This window comes from Belonocnema kinseyi, chromosome 8 (genome assembly GCF_010883055.1).
Source record: "Belonocnema kinseyi isolate 2016_QV_RU_SX_M_011 chromosome 8, B_treatae_v1, whole genome shotgun sequence".
NCBI classification, from domain to species: domain Eukaryota; kingdom Metazoa; phylum Arthropoda; class Insecta; order Hymenoptera; family Cynipidae; genus Belonocnema; species Belonocnema kinseyi.
This window is the reverse complement of record NC_046664.1, coordinates 92,262,984-92,276,336: the sequence shown is the minus strand read 5'-3', so window position 1 is coordinate 92,276,336 and position 13,353 is coordinate 92,262,984. Positions and strand designations below refer to the sequence as shown.

General features: G+C 30.7%; 2 protein-coding genes across 6 annotated transcripts in view; both read right to left on the bottom strand.

The window, feature by feature from the left end:
• Nucleotides 1–13,353, bottom strand: part of LOC117177817 — a 165,874-nt gene that overhangs the window by 118,874 nt on the left and 33,647 nt on the right. The window lies entirely within an intron of this gene.
• LOC117177818 overlaps nucleotides 11,451–13,353 on the bottom strand; it is a 32,625-nt gene continuing 30,722 nt past the window's right edge. For all 5 annotated transcript variants that reach the window (XM_033368768.1, XM_033368769.1, XM_033368770.1 and 2 more), the window contains one exon: nucleotides 11,451–11,658. In XM_033368768.1, the coding sequence (XP_033224659.1) occupies nucleotides 11,511–11,658 (148 nt within the window). In that variant the 3' untranslated portion in view covers nucleotides 11,451–11,510. The remainder of the gene's footprint in view (nucleotides 11,659–13,353) is intronic.

Below are 13,353 nucleotides of genomic sequence, written 5' to 3'. Positions count from 1 at the left end.
CAGCTGAAAGAAGAAATTTAAAAAAAAACGACCACATTTGGCGAGAAAAAAAATTCTCTTTCATCACGACAACGCCCGAGTTCACACATGCTTCGTTTCAATTGTTTTTATACTTCATTCTAAGGACTTATTGAACTACCCTCGTACTACTACGTATATGTTTTCTCTATTCTTAGCATCAGCACTGACTGCGTTTGAAATATTTTGAGAATTTTTGTTCACCATGTGCAAATAGAAATAAATTTTGCTATTAAAATAATATTGACTTGATATTATTAATATTAAATTAAACTTATGAACAAACGCTACATTTAAATTTTTGTATTTCAATCACAGTATCATATTTTTAAATTGGTATTTCAATAAATTAACACTGTCAACTTTGCGACATGTTCAATCTGAACAATATATCGCATCACACAGAAATGTTTACTCGTATTAAAAACTAATTTCTTTGTTCCCAAGGAATATTTTGTAAAATTTAGGATAAATTTATTTGAACCAAGGAATAACATGTTTAAATTAAGAAAAACTGTTACTTTCAGCCGATGGACTTTATATTGTTCGAAGGAAGTATGTTCTTTATGTATTATCATATATTACGATATATTATTTATTTTAACGAATAAAAACGTTCTTCCAGTTAGTTAATATTTCACATACTGAAATAATAATTTTGCTTTAGATCAAAATATTTCTTTGCATTGAAAAAATGTTTTATAGGTCATAACCAGTAAGATAATTTCTTTGAATCAACCCAATTTTCTTTGATTGAAGATTTCGCTTTGTTAATGTATAATTTCTTTTATTTTAAATTTAAAATGACGTAATATTTGTAATCAATAAATAATAAATTATATCAATTGCAGCTTTCTGTTGATGGAATACCTAATTTTTATCAGGAAAAGGGAATCTTAAATCATTCAATGTTTCTGTGACCTATTTTTAAATATAATTTAAATTAACAGCGGTATGTTCAAAAACGAAAAAATTAATATTGTCACATTCCTATATATGAGCATTTATCGCAGATCAAATCTGCTCTATGCGCGGGGGAAAAACCAAATACGCATGGCTGCGGGACCGTGAAATTCAACTCAGGCTATTTTAACCACAAAAGTAACATACGTCAAGAATGCTTCTAGTATGATAAAAAAATAAAAATATTTATTTCCCATATGAAGATGTGCATGGCTAAAAAACTCAATTTCATTTCCTCTCGACAAAAAAACTATTAATGAAAATCTCTTATTATTCTTGCATTTATATTTTTCAATCTTATATGTGGTGATTATTATTAATACACAAAAAAAATTGGTTTTTAAAATCCATTGTCAATATTGAAGCAGCAATTAGACATGTTTTGTGAATGATTTGCCAAAAGTTGACTGATTCAGCAGTATCTTTTACGCCTTCTAAGTCTAAGCAGCTGCGAATGCAACTATGAAGTTGAAAATGCATATACCATGAGATTCAAAATTGACAGACACAAACAAAGAAAACAAAACGTGTTCGCCACACGCCACATTTCGAACAACAAGTCCGAGTTTCTCCAGCTTCTGGTACTAACTCCAATCTATTTTCGATTATTGGCTCTGCTCGACAGCTTTCAGAGTTGCCACAGAAAGTCTGCTTTTAACATTCGATGAATTTTCCCGATCTTCCACGTCTACAACTTTAGACAAAATTTCAGTTAATTTATATTCAAAGGCACATCAAAAAAGGATCAATTGTACTTTGAAGAATGTTATGAACTTATCTTCAACAAGCATTTCAAAATTCAAAATTTGAAGAGAATTTTTAATTGAACGCATTAAGGTTGTAAAACTGTTTTTTTTTTATGTTTCAAATACACTGAAAACCCCATTTAAGTAACTCCCCCCTTAAGTACTTTCTAGAATTTGAATCCAAGACATTTTGGTGATGCAAGGACCACGGGCATGTCAATTTTGTCTGCATTTTTCACTATTTCGCAAAGTATTTCGCAAAATGTAGGGTAACCATAATCAAGACGTTTGAGCGCGCCTAGGGCGCGCGACTGCTGGTTCTCGCGCTTCGCGCTCGAAGGTGTATTTGTCTCGCACTTCGCGCTCGATGCTGCATTTGTCTCGCCCTTTGCGCTCGGTCTTTGTATTTTCCCCACATTTGTGCACAGACCTATTAAGGTTAACGAACCCAACATGGACAACTGTAATTTGGTGATTGTGAATTCTTCTTTGTTAAAGCTTCTTCGGCTTTAACGAATACATTCTCATCACGTATCTCGTGCTTCGCACACGATTTTGTCCAAAATGTTAACTTTTCTATATTATTTTTAACACTTCTGTATCAAACTTATAATACATTTATTCAGATTATTTAGCGATAGAAAGTTTTCACATAAAACTAATGCCTCCTCATTATGATGAGAATGTAATAATACATCATTTTTGTGCGACAAAAATTTGAATTTTCGGTTTTTTAACGAAATTCAAAAAGTTGTTATGATTATAGTGTAGGTCTTTAAAAACTAATATTTTTCTTTTGTTGACTTTTTTTCATGTGGTGCGATGAATGACATAGAATAGTCATTTTCGTTTTTATTATTATTATTTTTAAAGTTTCGAAACGCTATAACTCTGGTAATTTTGTTGTTATCAAAAAAAGTCATCAAGATAAATTTTTCATATTTTTGTTCACTATAAATAGCACTATATGAAAATTTCAAATCTTAAAAAAGTGGTCTTAAAATTGTTGAAATTGCTCCAAATTATTGCATTTTTGTGACAAGGCCGACAGACAGACGTCATCGTAATACCGGTTTCTTTGGGGATTAGGGATTCTCGAAAAGTGAAAATTTCAAGAAATCCGCGATAGTCAGTTTTCCCATAAAACAATACCTTCTTATTATGATGAAAATGTAATCATTCAATATTTTTTTTGCGATTAAAAGAGGAATTTTCGATTTTTTTTTAAATTATAAAACCTGCTATGATGACCTTGTAAGCTTTTCAAAAAGTAACGTTTTCCTTTTCTTACCTTTTTTTTATATCGTGCGCTGAAAAAAATCCATCAAGATAAATTGTTAACATTTTCGTGTGCTATAAATAGCCGTACGTGGAATTTAAAAATCTTTGGCCCCTAAACCTGTGTGACAAAGCCCAATTCGATTCAATTAGTCGGTCCAAAGACATCCAGTATACATACGACAACGACAGACAGATACCAACCTGAAAACTTTTTGTTCCTTCTGAGGAAATCTCAAAACGTCGATATTTGATGGAATCCGCGAAAGTCATTTTTCGTATGAAACCAATACCTTCTCATTATAGTGCGAATGTAAAAAACGCGTGCCCTATCAAAGAAATGTGAAAATCCAAATTTTAGATCTTATTTAGGCAAACCGTTTTTTTATTACACATTTTACTTACCGTGTACCGTCTTCCACACATTTAGTTTGTTTATTTTTTCGCAACTTGTGTCAACAAGTGATTAATTATGAATTTGTAGTTTTTTCCAGTGCGTGTAATTTGAGCTTTTTCAATTTTTTCGTATCTTGCATAGTTTAACCAAAAAATGGAATTTGTGGATTTTTTATTTTTTTTTGTAGCATCAAATTTGAAAAATGCCTAACTCTGATGATTTTATATCTATAGAAAAAAGTCATAGTGATAAATTGTTTGAGTTTTTGAGTAATATGAACAACCGTACATAGAATTTTTAAATCTTGAAAAAATGTGGTTTCAAACATTTTTGGTACGATCAAATTTGGAATTTTCAACTTATTGACCAAATTAAAAAAATTGTTATCATGATCTTGTAGGGATTTCGAAAAGCAACGTTTTTCTTCTCTTGACTTTTTTTCGTATTATGCGTTGTTTGGCTTAAAATGTTCATTTTAATTTTGAAAATGCTCTAACTATGGTAATTTTTGATTTTTCAAAAAAAGTCATTAGGATAAACTGTTCAACTTTTTGAATACTATAAACAACCGTACAGACAATTTTGGAATTTTCAAAAAAGTGGTCTAAAAAATATTCAAAATGCGCCCACTTTTTGAATTTTCATCCAAAGTGGCTGGCTAACGAACTTGACCTTTAGTTTAGGACACTAAACGAGTTTGCCAAAGAATATCTAATAGATTAAATTTTTCGAAAGTTATCGCGTTCACAGACAGACAGACATACAGACACATTCGTAAAAACCTGTTTTTCGGTTTCAGAGGGTCTCAAAATGTGGAAATTTGACAAAAACTGGGGGGGGGGGTCAAATTTTACACAAATCTAATACCTTCCCTGATGAGAATTGAAAAATTAATTTCCAAACGATTCTAACCATTCAAATACTGTCGTCTGCTACCCGCTTATTTCTATCTTTCGCAAAATTCATATCTTTCGTGAAAATGATCATTTCCTCAACAAATTTTTTGATTTTTCAACATTTTATTGATCCGAAGATCTCGAAAAACCCCGGATATTCGTTAAGTTTTCTTTCTTTCGTTCGCAAATCCTTCGGAAAAATATATATTGAGTCAGTGCCGTACCATTGAAAAAAATTCAAAGTCGGATTTAACCAGCACCCTTAACGTGTGACTGAATCGTTCCAAATGCATTATTAAACGAAAAAGACGATTTTTTAAACAAGAAAGATTTCAGTTGAATTTTCAACAAAAAGTTAGTATTTTTATTAAAATAGTTGAATTACTAACCCAAAAAGACAAATTTTAAAGAAAAAAGTTAAATGTTCAACCAAAAAGGACGACTTTTGAACAAAATTATTGCATTTTCCACCAAATAATAAAATTTATATCTAAAAATACAATCGTCAGGAGGAATCAACTGCAAAAAAAGAATTAGAAATACAAAACAAATAAATTACTGACCATTATATCAGGATTTATTGTCCTTGTTGGTTAATTCAGGTTTCTCTTATAGAAATTCCCTGACTTTTCCCTTGTTTCCAAGTTTCCTCGACCTACGACCACTCTGTATATTTTGTAATAAAACGATTAATTAAAAAAAGGTGTACTAACGATTATATAGTATGCGTTCTTTTAAAAAATATAACGCCATAAATTAAAAAAAAATATTCTCGGGGACAAGTTACCTGATGATGTTCACTCATATCTGAATTAACTTATTTTGATATATGGCGTAAAATAAAAATAATTGACACATAGGGTATTTACGATAGAAGAAAACACGTGTGATATCGCCATGTAATGAAGAAAAATTATTCCTCTAAATTCGCGGAGAAAAATGTGGATTTCAGAACAAGTTTTGAGCACCGAAAATTTCAAAGTGAATTCCAGACATCAAGGATCGTATTCAGAAATTCCTAACTGCGTCCTGAACTGCCTGGCATTTCTTTTCAAGCGCCACAGTAGACATCACTTCACTTATGGTTGAAGCGCCGCGCGCTGAGTACTTTTTAAGGAAAATTCATACTGGATCCGATTTCCTCGCTATATAGGGCTCAGTCCCTATTTTTCTAAATTCATTCTTTTTATCTAATTTCGAAACACAAACCTATAAAGACACGATAATATATTGCCAAATTTTTTATTTGAGCCCGTATTGTAGGTTGAGAAATGTACACGTACACTTTTACATTTTATTATAGCATTCTAAATTATGAGATAAAATATTCTCCTACCAAAAAATGACATAAAAGCCTATAATGGTTCTTCATTATTTATTACGAGTATGAATTTACAAATGTGCAATATGTTTCAGGTTTCAAAGTAGAAAGTATTAAGATATTCTGTAAAGTGTAAAGCGTCTTCATGAAGCCTTTCTGACGTTTATGTTTTTGTAAGATGTCATTTACGACCAAGACAAGATCCAACTCTTCGTATTCCAACCTACCTTCAACATTCTGGTGGACCTTTCAAAAGGCCCTATTGCAAGCAAACGCAACTACATTATCTTTGATAAGCTGTCATGTCTACAGACTTAAACTGAAAGATATTGTAATGAAAAGTGATGTATTTAAAACTTCCAATCAAATGGCATAAGAAGCTTTAATAAACTCAAAAGTGCTACATCACTTTTCACTAGTAAGTGGGACTTTTTCAATCAACGAAAGTGAATCGAAACTTTCCCTTTCCTTACAAAGAAAGCTGAATCTATTTTCTAGATAATATTTCTTAATAGTCTAAATATAAGAATTTTTCGTAATTTCTTGTAATTGTCAAATCTCCTCTTACTAGAGGAATAAGTAAAACACATTTAACATGCAGTTTTCCTACATGTAATTTTATGTACTGTGATATCTTATTATATTTAAACAAAATAATATTTTTCTTCTTTATGGTGCTGAGTAAAAATGAATGCAACTATATTACAATTGCTTCAGACATTTCGGCACACGATAGCGGCCCTCTTTATTTAATTATTCCCACAACTTTTTAATCATAACACGGGAAACTATAATACTATTCCGAAGTCTTAATTATCTGCGAAGATATGGTTAATATGACAGTTATTATTTTTTATAAAACTATCTTTGGTTAACTATTGTTAGCATTCTAATAATAAATCAAAAATCAATTCCTAATACCAAAGAAATTAAAAACTATAATTTTTTGTTCCAAATTTTCAAAAATCTCCATTTTGTTTTACATTTTTTGATATATTTACAAACTTTAAATTAGTTTGATGATGAATCTTGAGGCAACTTTTGTATTCTCTTGAAACCTTTCCAAAATTGTAGACCAAAAAAAAGATGTTTTTTCAACCAGTTAAATTTTTAACAAAAAGACAATATTTTTACCAACAGAGATAATTTTCTACAAAGAAGTATAATATTTAACTCAAAAATATGAATATCATGAAAAAATTTATTTTTAAACAAAATATGTAGTTGAATTTTCAATCAAACACAATGAATTCTCAACGAAAGAAGTAATAGGGTCAATAGGGGTAAGTGTGATATAACAAGAAAATTTGAAATCAAAAGCAAATGAGCTATTAACTTCTTTTTATCGCAGCACAATGATTATATCTTTTATTACTTCTAGGAAAAAGGTAGCTGTAATTAGTTGTTGCTTTAATCAATTATTTTTTAAGAGAATGAGATGCTTATAGAAAATTCCAACTCGTAATTGTATCATCTGGTCTTTCAATTTGATTTTTTCCTACATAAAGCACATTTTGTTGATTTTTTTTAGAAACGAAGGAAGATATTATATTTTGGTTGAATATCCGTTATTTTCTAAAAGTTTTGACATTTTATTATTTTTAAAGATAAAGTACGACACGGTAACTGAAAATCATCACTGTAAAAAAAAGATTTGTGTAAAATTACAAAGTTTCGGAAAATTATATATTGTATCCATTGTAAATATTATTTTACAAAACTGTGCGAAATTACATCCTCTAGCGATGTAAATAAAAGGACCCACAAATAACAGTGTAATATTACAGTCCATCAAAATAAAATGACACATTCCCTCGTACGAATTTTACATTGAGAAGCGAAAATTCAGTCGCAGCATGTAAAAATACCATCCTGAGATTGAAAATGACATCGGGATTTTTAATTTTACCAAAGCAATTTGATATTAACATGGCGGAAACTGTCAGATTTTCGATTTATAATTAATTGAAAATTAAGAATATATAATCAAATAATATGTGAATACGAAGGCGTATTTCGTTTTCGTTGCTTATCGATACCTTCATCCTCTAATTTTGGAGCATTTTGCGATTTTTAATGCGAGGAAATTGACAAATGTGCAACTTTATTCACAGCTTTCGCAAAAAAATATATCAAATTCAAGATATTCTTATTTGACATTTTACATATTCTGCTATTGGAACGAAAAAAATTCGTCTATTAAAAACGTATATATTATTTTTTTGTCACGGAATATATGAACTATCAAAAAATACCCAGAGTATCTTATGTATTTTAGGTAGGTGGTAACGTGTCCGGCTTGTGTTTCTTCTATCTCCAGGAAATTGTACGAAGTTTGAGCTTTGAGTGTTCGAATCCTGTCGCCCTAATACATACAGAATGAACCGCGCCAATTGCAAAATTCATCACTAGGTGGATTCTTACAAATTTTTGTAAACTTACTCCTATATACGACGGTCCTTTTATTTACATCCATCATCGGTGTAAATTCATGTTTTTTGTTTTTCTTTTACATTGTGAAATACGAAAATCTGTTAACAGTTTGAAGTTATTTGGAGAGGTTAATGAACCTCATTTTTGCGATTAAAATATAAGTACTAAATAATAATATTTAAACAAATTAATATATTCATTTCAACAGAAAAGTATTTTTTAATCACTTTAGAAATTCGACAATTTAAAATATGTAAGTATTTCAGTATCACTAAACCTTTTATACATATTTACTTTTTTTCAATATTTTTCATTAATGTTGGCGTTTCTTCAAACGTATCACATTTACCAGTAACGAGGGAAAATCTAAAATCGTCGACGCACTGCCATAGAAAATAAAAAAAATTTTTAATAAATTTGTACATGTGAAAAAAATTGAAATAACACTAATTAAAGTCTAACTTTGTAATTTCGTATCACACTTACCCCTATCGATCAAGGTCCCGGAAGCTGGAATTACAACATTGTCATATCGATGTGGACACTATGCCATAATTTAGTACTTATGAAGGGGTAATTTATGCTGCAGAAAAAAAATGTTGTGTCCAGTAATTTTGGTCAAAAACATGTAGTAATGCTAGCTTCAGCTGAAGCCACAACTCCGGTATGCGAAACTTGGAAACTATTAGTGGTATCACATTATCCTTTGCACAGGAATTTAGTGCTAATTAATTGCTAATATATTCTGCAAAAACTAAATTTTCTGTCCGGCAATTTTGATTAAAAACATGTATTAATGCTGGCTTCAGGTGACTCTGGTGTTGTAAAACTCGGAAACTCATAATGGCATCAAATTCTCCCTTGCGCAGGAATTTAGTGATAATTAAGTGCTCTGGATACGGCACTGCAGTTCGGAGGAAGTTTTCCGTTTAATTTGGCGTTATTAATAAAAAGAATACGTAAAGTAAATTTGAAAGAAATAAAAAAATCGACATTTTCGATAAAAAAAATCTTGATATCTTGAAAATGGTAAAAGAGTGACACTTTTTTCGGTCCCATTCGTGTTCAGCATAAAAAATACATAAAATATGTGAGTTTTAACCAAATCAAAGGTGGCCGACCTTTTATGCAGTTTTACCGAATTTTCAAAAGTATTTTAAGCTGACTCGAATTCATCCTAAAATTTTGAACTTTTTTCCAGAAATCTTAGAAAAAATGTGCATTCTCTTGAAACCTTTCCAAATTCACACTTTCCAAAACTAGAAATGTGATTCCCAGCTTGAATTTATTTTCCAGGTTAGTGGGCGCCCTATCCAAATATTATCCTATCATTCAATAACTTTGGATTTAGTTTCGTAAAATTGACAACTGTGCCATATAAACTGAATAAAAATGGGTTCTTTAAAAACAGCATGTATGCTTAAGAATGGTATAGTAATATAGTTGACCAATAAGTAGGAAAGTAACGGCGAATCATCGACCGTCAGATGGCTAATGCACACAGAGTATGAAATCGCGTAACTCGCTTTCTACCATTCTAACACCGTTGCTTTGAGCACAGACTTATAGAGATATTCAGCTGACAGCATTTGTCTATAGAAACGCTTGCAACTGTATGTTACAAAAGTTAAACAGACAACAAAACCTACCGGATACCCGGTTTACCCAACAGACAAATTATTTTTGACTAATTACGGGAACTAATCGGTTTGTATAATTAACTTACACCATTTTAGGTCATTTGTAATATGGGCTGCTTTTTAAATGCAATAAGTCAATTGTATTGTTTGTCATAAAAAAATTCTTACTCCGATCATCCGGTTGAAAATAAGTAAAAAATTAACTACAAAAACGATGGTTTGATTGTTATAAAATGTTTAGACAAACGCTTCGCTGATTTTTCAGTTGTTTAAATCTGAAAGCTTATTTCAAAATTTCTAATTCTTAAAAACCTCTACTTTAAAATTGAAATTGAAAGTTGGTACCATTTATCAAAATTTTAATTGTGAGAGAAATATCTCCTAAGAAATACACTACTATGTAATCGTTATCCATCATAGAAAGGTCCTTACAGATTTATAGAAAGTAGCACCTTTTTGCAACACTTCTTTTCTAAACTAAGTGAAAATTCTCAGGGCAGTGTTTATTTAATCGCGGTCTACGTGCTTACTTTTCCCCCTCCACGCAAAGTCCCCTCACGCAGCAACTGTGGGATCGCCAGCCTGCTGCCGCCGACCCTTCCCAGATGAGGGGTCCTTTGTACCTAATAAGCCAATAAGGCATAAAAAACAAAACGTACTGTTTTTGAAATTTATTAATTAGTCATTTCTAAATATTATATTCGAAATCTACATTTTTTGGCGATTCCGACAATATGTTACTATTCTTAATTAGTTAAAAATTAAAAGTGTTTTTCAAGAAAAATATTAGTATCTTGAATTTCTAAAACATTTTGTTATCTAAATTCCAAGCTTAGTTCATTGCAGTGCTATTTGGATATTTGTTCAAAAACTCTTTCAATTTAAGATAATTACATTTATTGAGCGATTTTCAATTTATTAAAATGTATTGACAATTAAGGCTTTCATTTTGAAATTGTTCGAAACAATAAGTTTTATAAATTAAAATGGTAGCATTTTTGAAGATTCTTCTTCAGAAATTAGGAAATGCCGTACATTCCGAAGCTTAGAAAATAAAGAATAGATTAATTAAAAATCAATCACTGAAGAAGTTTGAACTGAAGTTTGAAATTCTTTTACAATGTATTATAGAAAATTTCCTTAACAATTGTGAATGAAAATTTGACTATTTGCAGCGGTCTGGCGATCCCTCAGCTGCGTGAGGGAAATTGATGTAGTGAGGGTAAAATAAATAGATAGATGGTGATCAAATTGTGCAACATCCAAATTCTCAATAGGATTTTATTATCTATTTTCAGAGTCGAAAACAAAGCAATAAATGGATCGAAAATGCGAATTATCATAACAATCAAGCCATAATCATTGTCCTTCCGCGAGATACTTCAGGAAGTTATGAAACGATCATGGTAATAGCAATACATGCATGTTCATTCTTCACATTTAGAGACAGTAACTTTCGCATGCGATTATCTTTTTTGCTGACCAATAAGTGAAATGAAACCTTTTTCGCCGTTTATACCTGTAACTGCAAATTTCTTTCTAAGGCTGTTACCAAGCAAAGTGAGTCCCAGAAACGAGTGTATTATGAAACTGTGATATCATCACTTGAGCCTTTCGCATTATGTTTCTATTGCACGAAATGTTTACGCAATATGGGCAAATATATCTTTCATGGAAGTAAATATACATTTAATGAAAGTAAACACATATTTTAAAAAGAGTATAATATCTATTGTTTTTGTAATTCAAATTATTCTCTTAAGCAAACTTTTTTATTATTTTGATCTTCGGTTTTCAATTTTTTTATGTTGCTGTGTATCAGTATAAAGAAGGATCATCATCCAAGGATTCAAACTGTTTTCTCATGATTAAACGTATAATTTCATAATATTGCCTGTTCGGATCTTGCTCTGACATCTGTGAATCTACTGTCTCCGTGACTTCGGAAATACTGCTATTTTCACTCCTATATTAAAAAACATAAATCTTTAAGCAATAATAACACTAATTTAAATTGCAGGGTGACTGCTGGACCAGAAAAATTGGGTCATTTTTGTTAAACCTTTCCCATCGATTCAAAACATGTCACAAATTTGATATATTCAATTTTTAACAAAACCGATTTTAAATTCTGCTGAGCTTGAAAAGATTGAGTTGTATCATTTACAAGTACAAAACCATTCAGTTTACGATGCGTAATGTTAAAGTCCTTTAAATTAAAAAATGTTCATGTTTCAGCTGAAATTTCTTATGTTATGTTCCAATTTACAAATTTTGAAATATAGATTTAAAGGCTTGAATCATTCAAATTAAAAAGTGTTTGAAAATTTTAATTTGTTACGATTAAACGTTTTAAGCTGAATGGGCCATTCGTACCGACATTTTGGTACAAATAGCCAGGTCTTTTCGGTACGTTTAGTCTAAGCTCACATCTCTTCGAAAAAGTAAAAGCAATGGAGACGTACAACTTACTTTCTCACCGCAAGGGTGATTATTTTACTATTTTATTTAAACTATTACACTGAAATTTGATCTCGAATTTATACTATACCCGCGCCCATTTAAATTTGCATAATTCGAGAATGGATAACTAACAAAATATAATCCTGTCAACGCCGACAAGCAAATACAATATTTTTGTATGTCACAACATTTAAAAATCTGCTTTCGCTTGCCATAAGAATTAACCTAGTGCCTATGTCTGAATGAATATAAGTAGGCACTGTTAAATTTAGATTGTGTGCCTGTTTCGCTTCCTTTCATCCTTTGTTCAACTCTGGCGAACGTGGTTTTAAAACATAAGTTAAAACAATGAAAGTTTAAAATCTGTACGTTTTGAGTAAGACTTTCCAGAAGTCAAACTGCGCATTATGAAAAAGGAAAAAATATACTTTAGATCATTATTATTACCACATACGAACTTTACTTAAAATAAAATGAAACACTACAATATGTAGTCCTTTTTCTGTAAACTTGACACTTTTGCAGAATTTCTAGATTTCAGGATTTTTCACTATTATTGTGGAATTTTCTTTGCCTGCTCATACATTAAACTTGTAAATGGTGTCTTATGTTAATGAGCTTCACATCGATATATGAATATTTAAAAAGGAGAACTCGGTCGGCGAAATCTTAAACAATACAATAAAAAAAAACAATATCTTTGTATTCACAACATTAAAGAAAGACAAATATGCTCTTATAGTCTCTTTGTCTTGACCTCTTATTATATGGAATGGATAATAATGATCATATGTGCCTGAAGTTCCGAACGTTCAAATGAACGAAATGAAAAAAAATAAATATTTTTTTTTCCTGAAATTAGCCTAGCCGAATTAGTTCAGCTAAGCATAAAAGGGAGTATTATACGAAAAAATATCAAAAAAAATTTTTTTTAAGGTAAAACACCCTAAAATGTAATGCAGATAGGGACAACACAGAATGTGCCGAATGACCGCCTTTATACACTTTTTTATCCAATAAAAGATAGCGTTAATTTACCTTGTTATTGCAAAACTTTTTACAGGGGGGTAAAAGCCGCCGGAAAGAATATTTAAAACTCGAAACAGTAAGGGTACGAGGGTTAGCGTTCGCAGATGATAAGGTTGTTACGGCAGAGTCTATCGAAGACCTACAAAGAATGTTGAATAAACTAGATGCA